The following is a 22658-nucleotide window of genomic DNA, read 5'->3' as shown; positions in this document are numbered from 1 at the left end:
CAACAACCCAGAATATTAATAGTTTCTTTCCTGTTTTGTTTGGTGGGTTTTTGTAATGAAATGTGCGGGAGATTCTTACCATATTGTACCAGGCACTAACAATAAATTTCTCCTCCATTTCTCTTTGACTTTTTGTTTTTTCATATTCTTTCTACAAAACAAATATGAAAAAAGCATACTTTTAAAACCAAAGTATAACAACAGTATTAGTCTATACCTAAAAAACAAATGAGGAAATATGCATCTACTAGGAAACATGAGGATTACTACCTCCAATGAATGAAACATTCTGTCTCGCTCCTGCAACTGATTTTTCAGAGCCTGAATCTCAGGAGCTGCACCCTGGTTCTGCTTAGGATCCAAGGTGCGGATGACCTGTAAGAGAAAATAAGTTTTTTTTTTAATTAAATCCTGCAAAAGCAATCTAATTGAAGGGAAAGACAAAGGAATTCCAAAGTATGAAAAGTAAAAAATGACACTCCAAAATGTGAAACAGAGGGATGTGCAGTTTTAAGAAGCTGACTCCTGTAAAACAACTTTGGCTGCCAGCTCTGCCTCTGAACATGAGCCATGATATGTTAAGAGCTTCTGAACTGGGCCCCTCTTTTACAGGGCTGTGAAACAAATCTACCGATAGGGGAAAGTGGCACAGTGTCCCGATGCACATACACAGTTCCTACTCCTCGATGCACTATCTTGGGGCCGCAGTGGTAGAAACATCTTCCCTCTTCATAGCTGAGGTTTACCCACCTGTCAATTCCTCCTGCTAGAGGAAGGACTGCTTTGGAAAAGCAGCCTTATGGACCTTTGGAAGGTCCTTCATGAGTGATGCCATGGTTCACCTACATGGGATATTGTTTCTAGATGGTTCTGTTAAGCCAAGAGGCATTCTGTGGCACATGCACAACCATTATATTACTAGTAAGATGAAGGGACACCTGGTTGTGTTTGTAACATGGCATATTAGAGGTAGCATGAGTGCTAGCAAACACAGAGCTAAATCAGTAACAAACCCAGCAAAATGCTTTGATTCCTAAGCCTTTAATAGAAAATAGCTTACAACTTTTTAAAAACCTCTGGATATACAGAAGGAGACTTAACACGTTTTGTCTTTCTACTCATTTCAGAATTGTGTCCAGACACCAAAATAAAAAACTGTTTTAAATTTTAGTAATTTTTACTGAATGGTACTTATGAAGGAAGATTCATGAAAGTGCACTATATGTTACAAAAATACACATTAGAGCTGGATACAGTTTCTATAATGGAAAGCTATAATGATTGTACTTGTCTTCACACACACACACACAAAAAAATTCAACAAAACCCCCAACCCCCCCCCCCCCCAAACCTGAAAGTTGGTAAGATCACAAAAAGCTAACCTAACTAAAATAATTAATGCTACAGTTGTATGAAATATATATGGAATATATAACACAGTACATACAAACAAACAAATCTTATTGAAAAGGGAAATTGTGACACAGTCTTTCACTGGAATACTTTGAGACAGTCAGCAACGTAAGATGAAAAAAAACCCCAAACCATATTTGTTTACATTTCCTGAAGACTTTTGAAACATCTCACATGTCACTGAGGAAACTACACAGTAACAAAAGAAGGAAGCATAAGGTTTTGACAAATTAGGAATCTACTTGCAATTCCAATTTAATGACATGCAGCCATAGCAAAGATCTTGATACTACCGTGATCAGATGAACAAAGACACCGGTATGCTTTTAAGAAACTCAAGTAAAATATCAAAACAGAGTAAGAGAAGAAATGGGACTATGATTAAGACAACAATACTGCCATTGTAAAGCCAGTAGTATACGCATACCCTCAATATTATACTTAAATATGAGCCACCTTCTCAACAGAGGCATATATGAAACAGTAAAGGCAAAGAGAATGCTGAACATGATCAAAGAAATCTAACTGCTTTCAAAGGTGGTTCAGCTAAAAAGATCACTTTACCTGGAAAAAGCATCAATAAAAGAATCTACATTAAAACAGTTTCTAAAACAGTTAGCTAAAACAGAACATGAATAGAAATCAGGGGCGAAAGATGAACAAAGAAAGCAAATAAAATTTGAAGTGGCTCTGCATTGTGCTTAGATTGGCAAACATATTTGTTCAGATTTCCTGAAGACAGACCCCTGCCTGTAAATCGGAGTCTATCAAAAAGAATAAGCAATTATGTGAGCAATTTTGACCTGATGAAATCTGAAGTAGCTAGAAGCTGTATTTATAAAAAAAGTGTATCAAATTATCTGCTCCAGGTAAGACAAACATTACTGACTGAGCAACACAAGAAGCCTACAACATCCAGAAACACAAACAGATCCAGTCACTTGTGAAGAATCCCAAACTTCCTTTTCCCTCCCTGCCAAACTGGTAAAACCAGAGCCTGTCAGTCCAACTGTGCACTTGGTTTTACTAAGCTCTATCTGTGTGTACAAAGAGACTCTTCATGACAACTGTGCCAGAAGTTCCCACAAGTCCCAAACACCAATTAAAGAGTACCTTGCTCGCAGATGGGGTCGCTCTCCAATTCTAAAATACAGCACAGCTATTTTGGTTATTTCTATACCATCAGTCCACCACCATCAGTATGGACACCATTTTAGCTGATGTACTACACATTTTTGTCACTCAGAGACAGAAGTCCAGAATAATTTCCACAAAGAAATAAGTTATCTCAGCATTAGAAAGGGTTTAACAACCTCTCCCTGTCATCAGCTGACATGAAAGTGTGCTTAACAAGGTTTGTCTGGGTGACTCTCAAAAATCTGTAGCACTGGGTACACGTGTACAGAGGCATCAGAAGGGCTTATGGACAGGCAGCAAAAGGGGACAGTCATGAACACAAAAACAGGGTAAAATTTGCAGAATTAATCTCTATGAGGTACCGTAATGGTTAAGATACAAAGACCTCATTTGGCCTCTTACTTACTACTATGTATACAGATAACTCCTTTATTTTCATTCCAGCAGAGTAGACATGTGGTGCAGTCTGTCAGAAAGGAATCATTAATATGGAACACCATACTCACACTTTTGGCCTTTTCCAAATACTTTTTGTATCGCTCTTCCATTTGCTTCATTTCTTCCTCCTTTTTCCGTAAAGCTTCTTGCAGTTCTTCAATTTTGAGTGCTTTTTGTCAGAAGATGCACACATTGGAAAGTAACATTATTATGTTTATTTTCATGTTTTTCAACAGACATTTAAGACACAGAGAGAATTTATTTCAGTTAAGAAAAGCTAACATAAGGAACCTGATGTAGCAGATATCATAGTTTTAATTACTGAAGCGTTCAGAAACACATAAAAATGTGTAATCCTATATATTCTCATGAGATAGCTAGTTAGTATACAAATTTTGCTTTGTTTAAAATTATGAAAAATAAAAGAGAAATGGAATCCTGAATCAATTCCATTAATGACCTTACTAATAAATTACAGATTCCATAATATTTTGGTGTTGTAGCTAAACACGAGTTTTCCCATTTTATCTAAGAGGACTAATTCTTAACAGGCACAACCCTTGCTTAAATCTGCGAAAATCTTAACACTGAACACAATTTATCAGACTTGTGACATCAATATACTAAATTTAATTCCCACACACACATTTTAAGCAGCAATGCCGGCCAGTAGGACAATTTCATTGCACAGCCTTTTTCTGTGTTGATGTAAGAATATGGCAAGCCACTATTGCTTATGTATCTTCTATATGTCTTCTCAGATCTCAGGGAGGGGGGGAGGGGATCAATTACATCCTCCTGAATCAAATAGCATATAACACTGACATCTGGTTCCCAGGCAACCCTCAGTCCATCTGTTTTGCAGCCTCATTTTGAAATGTTCTTTCATGTTTTTCCCTACTGTTTTCTCTCTAAGCACCCAGAAAACACTAGGCTGGTAACAGGGCCAAGTAAGATTTTCATTGACTGATAAGAAAACCAATAGCAGATGGTCTCCAAGATGACAAGAATCCATTTTTCAAAATGTGCCATGGTTCTTGTGCAACGCCCAAGCATTCTGGTCATATCCAGGATAGCTAAAAGAATCTGAAAAAATAATTCACACACACTTCCTAGCCATGGAAAGAAAGGAAGAATGTACAACTACTTTTATTTTACCAAGACTTAAGTTCAGACCTAGATTTTTTAAAAGCAACTTGTAATTTCAGTAAACCAACAACAGAAGCCTCAATATGCCCTAATGTTTAGAAGCTATCAAGTCAGGAAACTGCTATTACACTCACACTGAAGCTTATCAAGTATGATAGGATTATGTATTTATTAGGTACTCATGAAATTCCTGGTCCTCATTTCCAACTGCTCTAATGTTTCCTAAGACATGGAATTTGTAACATATTCTGCAGTTCTAGCTGAACAAAAATGAAAGTTCTTTTTGGATACAGAAAGTATGTAATAAATACTGAACTTATATTTCTATCTTCCTTGATCTCTATGAATAATATCGCTTTAGCACAAACCAGAAAAGCTGCCATTGGTTGCAATCTTTTGTCTTGTTCTATAGTAAGTAGGCTTGGAAAAAAACCCAATCTACCTCCTTCAATACTTCTCAGGAAACAAGCAGCATTAACGTGCTAAAAACCAAGTGGATGCTGGGTTCTGGATACCATCTGAGCAATATGGCACATATTCTATATTCCCCCTGACCAGTATCTCAGAATCTTCTCAAATTACAATACAGTTCTGAAAACACACTGAAGGAATACATATTAGGAGTAAAAATAACCTGGTGATGGCAGCAAGAATCTCCTAAATTAGGGATTTAGGAGGCATGACAGTTCTGAACAGCTGAGGTTCAATGACAGGTATGACAACGACTTGGTATTTCTACAGCCACTGTAATTTTCTTTCTATGGTGATCTCTAAGATGTGATTCCCTGCATTTCAAGCGTTAGAAGCACCTCTTTGGTCATCATAGCTTCCAGCACAATTAACAACATACATATGACTGCCATTTAAAATGTACATTTTGTCTATCTTGCACCTCCTTTAGGTATTGTCATTAAAGACCTTGCACATGAAATAATTAAAAAAAAAAAAAAAATGGGACTGCACAGGTAACTCACAACTGTTATTGCATCTTGGTTCCAAATCTTCAATAATAGCTCGTTTCTTCTGTAGCTCATTGTTAGCTTCATGGAGCTTCTCACTGTTACAAACCATAAAATCACATATTGTTTTCCCAGTATTATTACTGTGCTTGAATAAACATTAAGCAGCACAAAAAATCCTAAGATATGTTTCTGAGAGTATGACTGATTTCTGCTGTGGGGCACGAGGCCAGATGACAATCTCACTGTGGAAATATTTCTTAAATAAGCTGAAAAACATTACAGTGTATGGAGAACTGTAACAACAGCTTCATTCTCAGCAATTACAAACCTAATTTAGAACTTACAGTTAACTGTACAATGCATGCCTAAAATGAACAATTGTAATTGAGATTACATTGAGAAAGAACGGTTAAACCCAAAGAGACTACTTTATTTTTTGCAAGCCAGCCAAAAAGCTAACAGCTCTTTGCATTGCAGGGAAGTAAAAGTGGTGCAGAAATAGCAGAGCAAAATGATAACACTTCCTAAAATATTACCTTCTTTGCCATAATGTATACTAAAAATAAACACATTAGTTTTGTTTATATTAGCATGCTTTCCTCAGAACAGAATTACTTCTGCTACTTCAGTAAAGATTTACACAATGTTAAGCAAAGTTTTCCAACCAGCACAAAATGATGGTTCCTTTGTCATTTTTTACTGCTTTCACAAAGGTCTTCTATGAGATGAGAACAGTATCTGAACAGCAGATTCCCAAGCACTTCTGTGTTATCTGATTTCTCTAGTTGCATATTTTCCAGAAGCATGATTAATGACTGTTTCTTAACATATGGAAAACATATAATTTCAAACGGCACAGAAAATAGGCAAACAAAATACTTACAGATGTTCTTCAAGTTTCTTTTTCAGAAGAATTGACTAAAATAGAAAGTTAAATGTTTTATTTTATTATATTGCGGAGGTTTAACAATTTCAAAATTATTTTAAACCACGTAATTTTGACATTCTAACCAAAATCCAACTTTTTACTTCACTCAGTTTTAGATCACAACTGTAAACCCATCCTTTGTGATAGCAAACCTTCTTTCCACAGCTGTGTGACTTCCCTGAAATTAGAGCACTTTGTAACTTTAAAATTATTTTCCCAGGAACTAGGACAATAAAAACAAGATCTTTAAATGACAAAATTCAATGGCAGTTGTTTTAATGTCTTCTGTACTTCTGTGACTGGACTCAATAAATTAACCTGAAATCGGAAAGTGCAGCAAAATTTTCTAGAAGAGCTCTCCTACCAATATTGTAATGCAATTTGCACGAAGACATGTAGCAAATTAATTGAAGTAAACTCCTGTCCCCACAGAAACTAGAGGGAGTAAAGTGTTTCTGACTGGAGTGTAGCAGAAATTCTACTCTTTTTCTCTTTCTCATCTTTATTGATTACAGACACACAAAAATTATCATACAACTTACAGTGTTCCACTTTCTGGTTAAATCACATTTAGATAAGCTCTTTGAATAAAAGTTTCAAAGTAAATTTTATTTTAATTTTAAACTCACTTAATACTCGGTGAGTACGCCTTTCAAAAAATTAACCAAATAAATGTCTATAAACAAAGTATTGTTAAGTAAATAGAAAGCCATACTCACAATAGCCTTGCGCAGAAGCCCATGCCAAGAAACAAAGATAACATTAGTATAAAGCAAAACAGCAGCCAAAAGAAGAAATTATTTAGAAAGTCATGAACAGAAAAAGTTAAAAGCTACGAATTTTTTTCACACATGTGCCTTTTTCTCCTTTGTTCTTATCAGCATTTTCATCCTGTAACATTTTCTAAAAGATAATACTAAAAACAAAAATAAGAAAATAGTAAAGAAGCACATTTGTCAATTATTCTGCTTAAAATTTCAAAGAAGAGCAACTGCTATTTTTGGAAAGTAATTTTAAAGCGAAAACCATACAATTAAAAAACAGGAGAAAATACGTAGTCTACTGGGCTACAACAAAAATTAAGAGATGGATGTGTTTTTGTGGAGTAATGCTGAATTGTGTTATTGCCACACTGCACACAGGACAAATGTAGAACATTCAGATGAGAAACTGCCTTTTTCATTTGTATTTACCCAGCACCAATCACATTGGAGGTCCAGCATATGGCTGACGACTAGACCATCATCAAAATATATGATAAAATCATTAACAAAATTATTTCATTGTTTTTTCTCTAATGGTCTTTCAACAAAGGTTTAGACACCTGGCCAACAGAGACAATTACTGTGTGCACCCAAAAAAGCTTTTAGCTTTGTTACAATGTAAATACTTCCAAAATATTGTTTTTTTATCACAATCCTGGGTCATGCTTTTTCATGATTTCAAAGTTGGATTTACTTACTGCACTATAAGAAAGGAGCAGATCACATAAAAACAAGCTACCGTGACTCTACTGACTTCAGAGTCAGAAACTCATAGCAGCTAAGGATCTACAAGTTTTGACCATTTGGTTTTTTTTCTTTTCCAGTCCTCTGAACAAATGCAGCAACACTCTGTTTTCTGTAACAATAAATGTCTGTATGCATCTTTCTTGGTCACAAGGCATTTGAACTGCCACCATCACTTATGTCTGATCATTTAGGGGACTGTGATTGATTTGGATAAAAAAGGGAGAAGTTGGCAGCAGTGCCCATTTTCCTAAGGGAAGAAAATAAAAACTGAACTCAGCTTTTCTTTTGTGACCCTTGCATTGCACTTGGGTTTAGCTTGGAACAGACACAACTAGCTGTCAGCATTGATTTTACTGGTATATTTTCATATATATTACTTGCATAATACCAGTATTGTTGTGGGAGTAACCCCTCTCCCATCTAGACAGATCTTAGGTTCTCACAAGCAAGAAACTAACAATGATAAAAAGCACACACATTAAAAGAAGCAGGACTGAGTTTACCCTGTGTAATTTATGCAAGACACAAGATTAGAAAAAAAAAAAAAGTACAATGTGTGATTATAGCCACCCAAAGATCCTGTATATGCTTGTAGAAGGCAGATTAATTACTCTAAAAAAGGACCAAAATGAATTTATTTTTTCTTAGGTCTCCATCAGCTTCAAAGCCACATTTCCAAATCCTCTGCTCCTAAGAAGCAATTACTGTAATTGTTGTTCTTTCATAGCAAAACCAGTCTCTTAAAAAAATCACAATTAAAAAAAAGCTTTATCTAATTTTGATTTAGTTTTACATTTAACTTCATCCAAATGTTTTATCTGTTCATAATACAAGAACATTTCTCTAACAAAACTGTAAAAATTGGCAATTGTACACTTGCTATTTTGCTTTTTCCTCCCACTACCTAAAAGTTCCACTTAAAAAACACCAGAAAAAATACTTATTATGGTGTGCTTTTAGAAAACAGGTATTCTTCCTAGTATTTAATTGCCATCTTTCACATTAAAAAAAAAACAAAAACAAAAACAAAAAAACCCAAAACAAAAAAACCACACACACCCCAAAAAAAAACAAACCCACAAACAGATATAAAGTCTTTTTCCTGGAAATTTCTTTCATGCTTAAACAAGCCAAAGGAACAGGTCTGTCTTCTTTTTGAAGACCAAGTCTGGTTTTGTTCTTCATGTTAAGGTCAAAAGCACAGGTGACTAGGCTCTGGCTTGAGGTTAAGCTAACTTAGCCAGGTGAGGGAAACTATAGCACAACTTGGGAAAATTGCTTGATGAGACTGGAAACACTGTGAGATGACAACAAAAGTTATAAACAGCACCATGAGGGATGGTCAGATTTCACAGATGTTAAAAGAAACCACAGAATCATAAACAGTTTGAGTTGGACAGGATGTTTAGAAGTCATCTAGTCCAACTCCCTGCAACAAGCAGGAGCATCTTCCAACTAGACAGGTTGCTCAGAGCCCCGTCCAACCTGACCTTGAATGTCTCCAGAGATGGGGCATCTACCACCTCTATGGGCAACCTGTTCCAGTGTCTCACCAGATGAGCGAAGTGGCTGAACTTCATGGGTAACCAAACCGGTAAAAGTGTTTTAGGGAACTTGTAGGGAGGTGCCACTTCTGAAGGGCCTTATAACTGTATCAGTAACAGCATATAATACCAAGATTGTGTATGTAACAGTATGAAAAACACTGGATATGGTATGGATCTAGCAAGACTAGGTCCAGTGGGGTAGAAGTAACTAAAGGCAGGTTGATTATATAGGAAGGGATTCGAGAAGAGAAAGGGAGAACAAGGATGACAAAAGACTGATAATAAGGCATGCAAATGACATAGCTGAAGCTGTTCAGGGTACCTGTTGAGCAGCCCTGTACATGACCACTGCATTCTGGATGACAGTCAGAAAAATAAAATATGCTATTCTGACCACACCAGGCATGTCTGAGCTGATTCAGTAGTCTGGAAGACCGGGGTAAGGAGGCCCTTCCCTGGCTAGCAAGGCAACAGCCAGCATGGACTAATCATGCATCCCAACAGGATGTATTGGTGCCCATTACAGGCCTCAAGGCATTGGTATCTTCCTAACATGAGCCTTCCAATGCACTTCCATACAAAATCCAAACTGATTGCCTGTGTGGACCTCCGTAAGCAGTACGTACCATTGCAATGCTACTTGCCTAGATTAGCATAGTACTTTTACTACTTTTTGGGCAAAACTAAAAATTACTTCAGCTTTGAAAACAAACAAAACTAAAACAAGCCAACCAACCAACCCCAAGCCTTCATCATACATTTCTGGACCGAATAGAAATGGGATCTTCAGCCTTCTGGGTTGAGCATATTTACGGTGTAAGTATATAAAAACACCAATTTTAGTGAATTGTTGCAGAAAAGAAAGTAGTGAAAAACAGAGGAAACATGCTGAAAATGATGCATCAATGAACTGTATGCCATGTCTCTCCTTATCCTTTTTCTCATGCTTCCAAAGAATCTCTTTCTGTAAGGTTATCTCAAGGATAACTCAGGTGGTCCCAGCATAACTTCCATCTACTTGAGCAGCCAGGTTTAACTTTGAGGTTTGCTCTGCTTTGTGTGGGAGATTGGATGAGGTGTCCACACCTTCAGAGGTTCTTGCAGCCTCAGTATTTCACGGAGTCTACACTCTCTTTTGCTTCATTAAGAGTAAATGAAATCCTACATACCACACTCAGCAAAACAGGCCATAGGATTAGTGCCTATAAATCACTACTGGCATGGTCAGACCTACACAGATGCCAGGAATGCAGCAACTGCATCATGAACTTGAATGCAGCAACTGCATCATGAACTTGAATGCAGCAACTGCATCATGAACATGTCCTAAATTAATGTCCAAACCAGAACCTCAAAAAGAGACACAATTAACATTTCAGTAAACAAAGCTAAATTCAGTTAAGATCTGGTTCATTTACAATATCTATTATCTGAGAAAATTTTTTCATATTCTTGTTCACCCTGAAAAATCTGATTTTGGCCAATAATCAAGACAACAAAGTTTATCTCAGCAACATATAATAGTATGGGTGTATTTTAAAATGCATTCTAAGTTATTTAGGGAAAATGATCCTATTTGAACTCAACTAGGTGTTTTACTTTCATACAGTCTGTTCTGAAAACCAAAAGGATAAGCTAAATGAAACACATTCAAATGAAGATAAGCAGCTACTAAGAACTTTCACTGTTTTATATAAATTAGTTAAAACAAAACCACAAAAACAGAAAGCAACACATGACAACTTGTTGCTGATTAGCAACACAATACATTGAAATTGTGAGCATAACACTGTGCATGTACAGTACAGCAAACTGCTGCTTTCAAGGAAGTTCTAGAGCTTCCGCTGTCAAATACAGGAGATGGCAAACACACCTTTTGAGTGGAAGACTGGAAGTTGTTTTCCACACCTAACTGCCACAATGTGTATTCTTATATAAAAAATAAACTTAACTCCACATACAGAAACAGAAAAATGCTGAATTATCTTGAGGGACTAATTATTTGACTTTTTTTTCCATTTTGGCCTGCCAGGCTTATTGCATTATGACATACACCTACATCCACAATTACAGAGCTTCCACTGTCAGGAAAGCCTTAACTTTCATTGAGAAAACTAAACTAAACCAAAAATAACTTCAGGTACTTTATTAAGACATGGAGATTTAAGATTTCCCTAGCTCCCTGCAAAACTCTATATTCTAATTAAGTAATTTTAACAATAAGTTTACTGTTGGAACAGACAATTAATCAAATTAAATATATTTGACACCTTCTCTACATAGGATGATTTTATTTTCTACACAGGATGATTGCATTTTCTACACAAATTATATCCTATTTAGAGATGCACAACTTAGTGATGAGACCATAGGGGTAAATATGGAAAACTATCACAAATCTCCATTCACATATTTCTTTTACATGTTTTTTTTTTACAAAAAGGTTAAAGTTTCAAAAATGGTAACTACTAGAATGGAAGTTTGATGTACATTTCTACTTACATCTTCAGCTTTTGAACCTTGATCCTGCAAAGATTTTTGTAGTTCTTCAACCTGGGACTGCACTTCTAGAAGTCTCTGATTTACCAATCTAGGAAAGAGATATTTTTTTTTTCTTCTTTTTTTTCCCCCCAGAAAAAAACCCAAACAACTGCAAAAGTAAGCCCAAGATTTTAGTGTCCATTGTTTTCAGGTCATCAACACAAGAGATGCAATAAATACAAAATTAGTTCACAGAAAATTTACAACAGTAGTCAGAGCACACAGTAGGTCCAGAGATTATAGTCTGTCATCATCCAGGACATTCTGATACTCTTCCAAGAGAACCTAAATGCATATATATAGATGTATATAGAAATGATTTCTATATACATGAGAAAGAGGGTTTCTAACAGTCATTTTTACTGTGTGAGAGCTACTAGCTTACTGCTGTTACAGTGTCACAGAATCCTATAAACTTGTAGAGTGGAAGAGATCTCCATAGGTTGTCTAAATCCAAACTCCTCCTTAAAGGAGGTGCACTTACAGCAGATTGCTGGGAACCACATCCAATCCAGATTTGGACACCTTTAAGGATGGAGGTCTGACAGTCTCTTTGGGCCTCTCTTCTAAAGCTCAGACCCATACTCCATACTGAGTCTGTTGCCTCTTGTCCTTCCACTGTCAATCTCTGAGAAGAGTCCGGCTCTTGTCTTCTTGACACCTTCCCATCAGATAGATGCAGATCACAGTATTAACTCTCCTATGCCTTCTGTGGCCTTGACAAACCCAGTTCTCAGTCTTACCCCACATATCACATGTTCCAGCGTCCCTCACCTTAGCAGTATTCTGCTGCACTCTTGCACATCCATGTCTTTCTTGTACTAGGGAATCCAAAATTATATTCTATGTCCAGATGTACGGTGAAGGATCCTTTTCCCAGACTGACTGCCTGCACCGTAGTAAGGACAGCCCAGATCATTGTCAGCTGCAAGGTCTGCTGCTGACACATCCTCCTTTGTTGTCCACTGGGACCCCAGGGCTTTTGCAGCAGAGCTGCTCCCCAAACTATGGGTCCCAGCCAGGACAGAGCTCCCATCAGCTCATTCCTCTGGATGGCTGAGCTCCTCTGAATAGCAGCTCTCCCTTTCAGCATATCAGTCACTCCTCCCAATGTCGTACCATCCTCAAACTTGCTAAGAGCATAGTCCCTCCCATCAGTCAAGTTGTTAATAAAGGTGATGTACAGCATTGGTCCTGGTATTGATGCCTGAGGAACTGGTCACCAGTTGGATTTTGTAACACTGATAATAATGCTTTAGGCCCAGCTGTCCAATCAATTTTCAACTCGCATTACTATCCGCTTATTCAGCCTATATCTAACCATTCTGAACATAAGGATACTAGGAGAGACTGTGCCAAAGGCTTTGCTAAAGCTAAGTACTGTCCACTGTTTCACCCTTCTTCACATAAACAGTCATCTCATTGTCAAGACAGCTAAATTAGGTATAATTTCCCCTGTATAAATTCATGTTGGCCTTTCCTGATTACTTTCTTGTCCTTCATAGGGCTGGAAAGAGATTCCAGACAGACTTGCTTTGTGAAATCCCCAGAAAACGAGCTGTGGCTGACCAGTCTCTGTAGTTCTGCAGACTCTCTTGCCCTTCTTGAAGGTGAGTGCAGTATTTACCTTTTCCCAGAGTTCAGGAACCTTCCCCAGTCAAAGGGGAGGATCAGAGAAGATTAGATAGAGAGCAGATTCAAAGTTCAGACGTAGAGTAGTCTCACAGTATCAGTCAGTTACCTTAGCATGCTCAGATGCATGCTGGTCCCCATGGACATGCTGACTGGCTTAATCTTGCAGGGTCAGTCAGAGCAGGTTGCCCAGGAATATGTCCTGTTGGGTTTTAAATATCTCCAAGGATAGAGACAACCTCTCTGAACAACCTATTCCAGTGTTTAGCAACCCTCCCAGTAAAAAAAAAAAAAAAAGCAGCATGTTCTTATGTTTAGATGAAATTTAATGTATTTTAAATGCTCTGTCTCTTGTCCTGCTACTGCACATCACGGAGAAGAGTCTTACTCCATCTCCTTCAGACCCTCCCATCAGATATTTATAAACATTAATAAAACCCACCCTGAGCCTTCGCTTTTCCAGGCCACATAGTAGTCTCTATCCCTCAGACTCCTTATACGAAAGATGCTGCAGTTCTGTAATCACATCCTTGTGGCCTGTCACTGGACTGACTCCAGTAAGTCCATGTCCTTCTTCTACTGGGGCAGCCAGTATTGCACACAGTACAGTCAAAAGTGTATGTAATTGTTAGAAAAGACAACAGAAACAGGCGACAAAACTTGTTACCTGTTTTCTGTCTCCAGTTCGTTCTTCCGTAAATTTGCATCATCAAGAAGGCTCTGTAACAAGGCGATCTTTTCATTGTCTGAACCTTCTTGGTTCAATTTTAACATCTTGTTCTCATGCTGAAGGCGAATGAGTTTCTCCCTGAATACATAAAAAACAGTTTTTTAGAAAAAAGTACACCAGTCTACAAAGAAGAAAGCAACTTACCACAGAAGGCGTAAATGTAACAAAAATAATCTTTACCTATTTAAGGGAGACAACTGAAGCAACAATCATGTCATCAAACCCTCAAACACAAACCTGATTAGAAGAGTTTTAATTGTAGAAGGCACAACACAAGGAAGTTGCCTGAATGCCCTTTTTATAGCTCAGAGTACAGAACAGATTTATAGGTAGAACGCGGAGAACGCAAAGCTTCGTGCCGAGTGTTACAGGAGGTTGTAATCTCAGCTGTCACCAAACTACTGCATGAACCTGAGCAAGTCACGTCTACCGCGTTGGTCTGTTTTAACAGAATAATTTAGGTTGGAAAAGACCTTTAAAATCATTGAGTTCAACTGTAAACCTAACACTGGCAAGTCCAACACTAAACCAGGTCCCCAAAAGTGCCACACCTACATGTCTTTTCATTAGTTCCAGGGATGATGACACAACCACTTCCCTGGGCAGCCTGTTCCAAAGCTTGACCATACTTTTGGTGAATAAATTTTTCCTGATATCCAATTGAAACCTCCCCTGGTGCAACCTGAGACTGTTTTCTCTTGTTCCATCACTTGCTGCTTAGGAAAAGAGGCTGATACCCAACTCCTTACAACCTCCTTTCAGGTAATTATACAGCACGATAAGGTCTCCCCCTGAGTCTCCCTCTTCTGTACCTCAGCCGCTCCTCAGAAGACTTGTGCTCCAGACCCTTCACCACCTTCATTGCCCTTCTCTGGACACGCTCCAGCACCTCTACATCCCTCTTGTAGTGAGGGGCCCAAAACTGAACACAGTAGTTGAGGTGCAGCCTCACCAGTGCCCAGTCCAGGCGGATGATCCCTTCCCTTGCCCTGCTGGCCATGCTCTTTTGGATACAAGCCAGGATACTGTTGGCCTTCCTGGCCACCTGGCCACACTGCCAGCTCATATCCAGCCAGCTGTTGACTAACACACCCACATCCTTTTCCACCAGGCAGCTTTCCAGCCACCCTTCCCCAAGCCTATAGCCTTCCATGGGGTTGCTGTGACAAAAGTGCAGGACCTGGCACTTCTCTTTTTTTTACCCAGCAAACAGTACACACATTCAAGTCATGAGCAGCCAGTTTCTTCAGGAGAATGCCGTGGGAAACAGTGTCAAAGGCTCTACTAAAGTCCAGCTAAAAAAAATCCACAGCCCTTCTCCATCCACTAAGCAGGCCATCTTGTCATAGAAGGAGATCAGGTTAGTCAAGCAGGACTTGCCTGCTGGCTGGGCCTGATCACCTGGCTGCCCTGCACATGCTGACTGATGGCAGGATGATCTGCTCAATAACCTTCTCTAACACCAAGGTCAGGCTGACAGCCCTGTAGCTCCCCAGATGCTCCTTCCTGCCCGTCTTGTAGATGGGTGTCACATTTGCCAACCTCCAGTCCACTGGGGCCTCCCCAGTTAGCCACGACTGCTGGCAAATGATGGAAAGTGTTGTGGGGAGCACTTCTGCCAGCTCCCTCAGTACCCTCGGGTGGATCCCATCCAGCCCCATAGACTGGTGTTTGCTTAAGTGGTGTAGCAGGTCGCTGACCATTTTCCCTTGGTTTATGGGGGCTTCATTCTGCTCTCCATCCCCGTCTTCCAGCTCAGTGGGCTAGATACTCCAAGAACAATTGGTCTCACTATTAAAACCGAGGCAAAGAAGGCATTACATAGCTTAGTCTTTTCCTCATCCTTTGTTACACACACCTAATAGAGGATGCAGATTCTCCTTAGCCCTCCTTTTGTTGCTAACTTATCTACAAACACATTTTTACTATCTTTTACAGCAGTAGCCAGATTAAGTTCTGGTTGGGCTTTGGCCCTTCCAATTTTCTCCCTACATAACCTCATGACATCTCTGTAGTCCTCCTGAGTTGCCTGCCCTTTGTTCCAAATGTTTTCCCTCTGAGTTTCAGCCAAAGCTGTGTTTAGGCAGGCCAGGTTTCTTCCCTGCCAGCTTGTCTTTTCACACAAGGGACAGCCTGCTCCTGCACCTTTAAGACTTCCTTCCTGAAGAATGCCCAGCCTTCCTGGACTCCTCTGCCCTTCAGGACTGTCTCCCAAGGGACTCTGTCAACCAGGCCACTAAACAGGCCAAAGTCCGCCCTCCAAAGTCCAAGGCAGCAGTTTTGCTAACTGCCCTCCTTACTTCTCCATGAACTGAAAAAACTATCATTTCATGATCGCTGTGCCCGAGATGGCCTCCAACCATCACAGCACCCACAAGTCCTTCTCTGTTCACAAACTATGGGTCCAGTGGGGCACCTTCCCTAGTTGGTTCCCTCACCATGTCAGGAATTCATCTTCCACACACTTCAGGAAGCCCCTAGACTGTTTCCTCTCTACTGTATTTCCCACAGACATCTGTAAAGTTTAATTCCCCCATGGGAACAAGGGCTAGTGGCCATGAGACTTCTCCCAGCTGCTTATAGAATATTTTGTCTGCCTCTTCATCCTATTTGGGTGGTCTGTAACAGATGCCTACCATGGTATCAGCCTTGTTGGCCTTCCCCGTGATTCCCACCCATAAACACTCAACTATTTAATCATCATCAAGTTCTGGACAGTCAAAATACTCCCTAATATACCGGGCTACCCCACCACCTCTCCTTCCTTGCCTATCCCTTCCAAGGAGTTTATAGCCATCCACTGCAGCACTCCAGTTGTGTGAGTCATCCCACCATGTTTCTATGATAGCAACTGTACCAGTTTTCCAGCTACACAATGGCTTGTAGCTCCTGCTGTTTGTTGCCATGCTGTGTGCATTGGTGTAGACGCACTTCAGTTGGGCTACTGATCCTGTCACCTTTTTTTGGTAAGAAACCCTAATTCTGATGTGACCGTTCTCAGGTGATTCTGTGGTTTTTAATGCATCAAGAACTTAAGCATCTTAGCTGCCACATGCATCTCCATCCCCTGCCTCCACTGAAATGGCTAAGGTGCTGAGCACATTAGTACAGGGACATCCAACTGTGCTTACTGTGGAGCAGACTGAAGGGCCTTGCAAGCACAATCCCTCACGCACACAGTGTGCTGCCCCCAGGCTTATCTCTACTGAGTCTGGTTTAATTCCTTTCCCTCTTCAAATCTAGTTTAAAGCTCTTTCAATGAGGCCTGCTAACTCCTCCCTGAACTTGTTGATATGCTGAGCTGCAACTCACAAGCCACAGACAGAATCTGCCTCACAAAACTCACTTATTTGGTCCACAGATCTTCTCCATGATATGGAGAAAGCTGCTTGGACATAGACCCATGCTCTGTCACCCCAGAGGGAACAAGAGAGCAGCAGTAGCTATTCCTATGCATAGGCCACCTTGTGCAGTCTTCCCCCTCCATCAGCAGAAGCAGTGGCCCTGATCTCCATACCAGAAAGTTTCAGTCCTACAGCAGCCACTGCTACTGTCCACCTCTGTCAAGCAGGTATGGAGGCCAAGTTTAGCAGCTGCAAACAGTCTGCATAGATGTATGCTTGCATAAACTCCAGAATTAATCTTCAGAAGCCAAAGATGATGAGTCACTAAAACCACAGGCAATGCTTGGGTATTTATGGCATTTAGGGTCCTGTCCTCTCTCACACAATCATTTGGAACGTTTATGCAGTAACTCCATACTTCACAAACTGCCTCAAAACATTATTCTGTTCTTTAGCTTTGTTCAGAAACAACAAAGAATTGCTCTTGTAGTAAGGTACAGAAGCTTTATAACACTGAAAATGAACTAATCATCTCTTGGCACGTTGTGTAGGTTAGTAGAACAAAGCACACATCAGCTTACTTTATTTCAGGAGTAACAATTTCTGCTGCTAAACTGTCTGAAGTCTCTTGTCTTCCCAGAGGCATCAATCCTACGTTAGGAAAAGTAAAAAATTCAGCAAGTAGACCAGTAACTTTCTTTAAAAGACCAGAAGTAAACATTGTTCTAGAAGATTACAGTTTTAGAGTAATGCTAGGCAATGGAAAATGACACAAAGTCAGGCTACAGCAAGAGAAACAGACAAGCACAATTCCATTTGGAGAATAATAATTATTTCTGTCTTCATCCGTTCTGATAAAGTAATTTTGCAGTGTATTTTCTGCTCATTAGCTTATCTAAAAACTACAAAGTGTGCAGCATTACACGTAGAAATAAATTGCAACACATGAAACATCATACACATGAGAAAAACTTTCTTTCTCTGAAGAAGATTATATAACTACACAAAATCAGATATACAGTATAAAAATGTCAAACTGGGGAGGAGACTAGCATTTCTGACGGACTGAAATAACATTTGAGTTTTCAAATGCTTAAAAAGCTATGAATAGCTGAAGCAGCTTTTCACTGTTCATCTCAGAAGAGCTTATATTTGTTCTGTGTTAAATAAAAGCACATTCAATGCTCTCCAGAGAAGTCCCACAACTTTAGAAAAGGATGCATTAGATCTCCTTATTTGTCCTTTACCTGTAGTGGTGAGCTGACCCTCCTGAGCTTGTACACATCTAAGCTCTTCAATAGTTTCTTTCAAAGAATCCCTTTCTGTTCTTAATCTCTGAATAATTGGAAAGAGAACGAATATCAGTCTTGGCACTAAAAATCCATCTCTAATAGTACATAAGTCACCAGAAGACACAGCCTTCAACTGTTTACAAAGAATTTAATGCAACTCTAGAGATGACTTTCAAATCAAGGCATCTCAGTCTATTTTGCAACAGATTAAACAAATACTATATATTTTACATGAACAACAGTGTTGGTTTTTTTTGAGAAGGGTTGCTGCTCTGTATTACACTTATTGGGGGTAAAAATACCAGGGTATAAGCTTACAAAATTAGGATATTAGTGACACCGAGTTCTGGGACCAGGTGGTAAACATCACCCACTGTGGCCAGTCATCTTCCTTTTCCCTCTCATCAGGACTGGGAAAAATTAAGTTAATTATAAGTCCATAGATTTTTCCCTCCCTAAGAAGCCAAGCAGCTGAGTACACAGTCAGCATAATAAATAAAATGCATTAACTTTGTTTTGTTTGTCTTTCCACAGTACAAGTGAGAGCAGCATTTCCATATCCCCTTTCTCCTGCGTGTCAGCTGGCCTTGCCATTTACCAGCATCTTAGCTATGAAAAAAACCCCAGGTGCTTGAAGATCAGTCCAAAGAGAACTGAAGAACATGACTGGACCACTTCGGGATCTTGATAGATGGGCTCCTCTGTAGCATCAGTCAACTATTCCCCCAATTTGGCACAAGTCTCCTTTTAGCAAAAAATGAGAATCCACAGGTAGCATCAAGTTTCTGTCCAGAAGGTTGCCAAGATTCAAAAATGAAAGGAGACAATGGCAACTATGTAAAGATCCAAGCTGTAGCTTGCTCTAAAATCAGGCATGTCCAGTCTTACTAAAAGGTCCAGGACAGACCTTGGCTCTGCGCAAGTATGGAGTTGTCAGCCAACAGCTCCCTTGCATTTAATCTTATTAACAGTTTAATTCAGGTAGATTTTATATGTCAGACCAAATGGATCTCGGACCTGGAATCACTTTGGCTAAGAACATTTTGATGAGGTGTGACAGAGGCTTCTACTGTATTTCTGAATCCTGCAACAAGAACTCATGCAACTGTCAGAACAATCTGAATAAAGCATACAATCTATTAGCACTGAAAACCATTTCACAAACCCCACAGGTGAAAAAACTTTTTACCATAAATACTACAGAAGAGACATACAGAGGAGTACTCAAACTCAGCTACTTAAAACAAGGATTCTGCAGTCTGCTAGCATCAGTCAGAAATACCAAGTTGATTAATCAAATGCTAGAATATGCTCTAGGGCTTCATTTGAACATTGCAGATGAAGTCAACTCATCAAATTATCTTAGTACTTGTATAAGTACAAAACACCACAGAGGTAAAATGCCAAGCTACACAGCTGAAGATATCAAACACACTACCACACTTTGCCAGAACATAAAGACAAGGACAAAACCAATTTCAGTAATTGTTTCCAAAGTATAACTGACAAGATACCTCTATGGACAACCTTACTGACAGGTATGTGACAATAAGCAACTGAAAGAGTTATTTTCTACTGGTGTTACCTACTAATTCAAATGTTGAGAGACTTCAGCTGTAATTTACTTCTCACAGGTGCGTATCTATTCAAAAGAATGCATTGAAAAACAACATCACCCCTAAAATGCCATTTACCAGGAGGTAATACAGAAAAGTATATGGCAATGGCCTGCAATTCAGATCCTTTGTGCAAGATGAAATGGTCCACCAAGCAATGGGTAAGCCACAGACACAATCTTACCATTGTTAAACATAACAAAACTGGAAAACGAAACTTTAAATAAAGAGCAGAAAAAAAAAAGTCAAGCACAATATGAATACAGTTACTATGGACATTCCAATCTGAACTGAGGGGCATATGGACATGATAAAGGGCAAGTGTTCAGAATAGTTTGAAAATTTAATAGAATATGGAAATCAGAGACCTACGAACAGAAAATAACTGAAAACTTTCAGTTCAAAGCCAGTTCAGGGGCTGGAAATTTTGGAAAGAACTGAACAGGAAATACGACTATTGAGGGAAAAGAAGATTCTGATGGATAGATGGACTTATACTTGAAACAAGCTTAAGAAATTGCTAACTCAAAGTGCCAGCCTTGGTCTGAGGTACTTTGAGGCACCTGCATATACATTCCTAAGAAACAAGCTGAAATAAACTGACGGGAAACAATAGTGTGCAAGAGAAGTCTGAAGGATTGGTCTCGGCAAGAGAGGACAAAGCAATTAATTGCAGAATCACTAGCAGCAAATGACAGAGAGGAAGGGAATAGACTGATGTATTCCATGTTGGCAATACAAGATAGATCACAAGGACCTGTCATAAAAGGTGAGATTGACACAAAGGACTTGTCCCTCAACACGACCCCTAAGCCTCTAGCTGCAGTAGTCATGACTCCACAAAGAGAAGCATGTTGCTGGTACCTCAAAGAATGCTTTAGAAAAAAAATGCAACAGGAGCTTAGTTCTAGGATGATACTGCAGAAATCCTACTTTAAATAGTTTTTCAGAATACATTACAATTACCTTAGGTGTTTATTAACCTTCTCATGGTAAATGGTTAGGAAACAACCTCAGATCCCAAATATTAAAGCTTTTCCTCTTAAAAATGGGTTATGTATGTTTCAGTTTTCAGGTTTAAAAAGAATCTTGTACAAAAACATCAGAAAATTGTAAGTGAAAAAAAAGACCTCCTAATTTAAAAAGCTTGCTGTAAATAGCTAACTATGATTAACATATCTCTGTATTATAAAGGACACAAAGTTGCTACCACTACTACCAATAAATAACACCTTGGCACTTACATCTTTTTCTTTTTGGAGGCTGTCTACTTTTTCTTTCAGTCGTTTGCATTCATAATCTAATTTATCAGCTTTCTTGGATTCTTCAGATAACCTGTTTTGTAGTTCAACTGCCTGTGAGAACAAGAATCAATAATTTGTCTGCAAATATTAGAATTAAAACAAAATACACAAGACAAAGTAGCCAATTACCATGCACCACCAGTCATGTTGTAAACAAGTGAAATAGTTACCTACAGGACATACTAAAAACTGCTTTCATCAGTTGTTCTGTGTTTCAGCAAAACCAACAGCATTCAAATATTAGGTCTCAGCACAAGCAAAAAAAGCAAAAATTGTGAAACCAAGCATGGTTTACAGAAAAAAAGCTATATAGTTCTATGGATCAAAGAACTTAGGAAAAGTAGAAAAATCCCCCTGCATTCAGAGAAGCCTAGGATAAAGAAAAAAAATGAAGAAAGCAAATTATCTACACCTTTTGTTAAGTCTGTTTCACAAGCCTCACTCAGAATTCAAACATCAGCTTATGAAGCTAGGTAACATTTCCTAACTTGAGATTTTCCTAATAATTTTTAATACACTAATATAAAGATTCAGCCACAGGCTCATAAACAGTTCTCTTTACTTAAGAAGGAAACATTGATAACAAAGTCATATGTATACTTTCAACTACAGATCAGTAAAGAATTTTTAAAATTAAATGAACAGAAATCTGAAAGCTGAGCAGAAATGATCAGTGAACAGGGAGGCAAATGAGTGAGGTCTTGCCTTTTCAAAACTCTCAGCCTTTACTAGCAAAGGCTTATTCCCAGAACATTAGTAAAGCTCATAACACAGAGAGCACGGAAGCAAGTAAGCTGAATAAAGACTGATCTGCAAACACAAAAGCTAAATGAAGACTCAGCTAAAGACATACAGCTTCTAATGAAGTAATTCATAAGAAGTCTTTTTCATGGCTTTTAGATTACAGAGAAAGTAATTTAAATTGTGAAGCAAAGCAGTAGCCATACCTACGTTAACACTGCCTAGTGGTTCTAATTACCTTTTATTTTCAAATAACTACCAAGTCTAAAAATCTGCATGGTCTCAGAGAAGGACTTTACTGGTTTTGTTCTTAAATTACAGCCTGCAAAAACCCCACAGACCTGCCATTTCTGAGATTATCAGATTAAAATCA

General features: G+C 38.8%; 1 protein-coding gene across 6 annotated transcripts in view; it reads right to left on the bottom strand.

The window, feature by feature from the left end:
- HOOK3 (hook microtubule tethering protein 3) overlaps positions 1-22658 on the bottom strand; it is a 90996-nt gene that overhangs the window by 13491 nt on the left and 54847 nt on the right. For 4 of the 6 annotated variants that reach the window (XM_037373047.1, XM_037373052.1, XM_037373050.1 and 1 more), the window contains 11 exons: positions 21485-21595; positions 18580-18667; positions 17914-17983; positions 13926-14066; positions 11588-11675; positions 6747-6752; positions 5983-6017; positions 5112-5194; positions 3057-3157; positions 271-375; positions 80-151 (listed from right to left, as the gene is read on the bottom strand). In XM_037373047.1, coding sequence (XP_037228944.1) covers positions 80-151; positions 271-375; positions 3057-3157; positions 5112-5194; positions 5983-6017; positions 6747-6752; positions 11588-11675; positions 13926-14066; positions 17914-17983; positions 18580-18667; positions 21485-21595 — 900 coding nt within the window. The remainder of the gene's footprint in view (positions 1-79; positions 152-270; positions 376-3056; positions 3158-5111; positions 5195-5982; positions 6018-6746; positions 6753-11587; positions 11676-13925; positions 14067-17913; positions 17984-18579; positions 18668-21484; positions 21596-22658) is intronic. The other 2 variants (XM_037373049.1, XM_037373048.1) reach the window with 1 other exon arrangement.

This window comes from Falco rusticolus, chromosome Z (genome assembly GCF_015220075.1).
Source record: "Falco rusticolus isolate bFalRus1 chromosome Z, bFalRus1.pri, whole genome shotgun sequence".
Taxonomy (NCBI): domain Eukaryota; kingdom Metazoa; phylum Chordata; class Aves; order Falconiformes; family Falconidae; genus Falco; species Falco rusticolus.
This window is presented reverse-complemented; position numbering and strand designations above follow the sequence as displayed.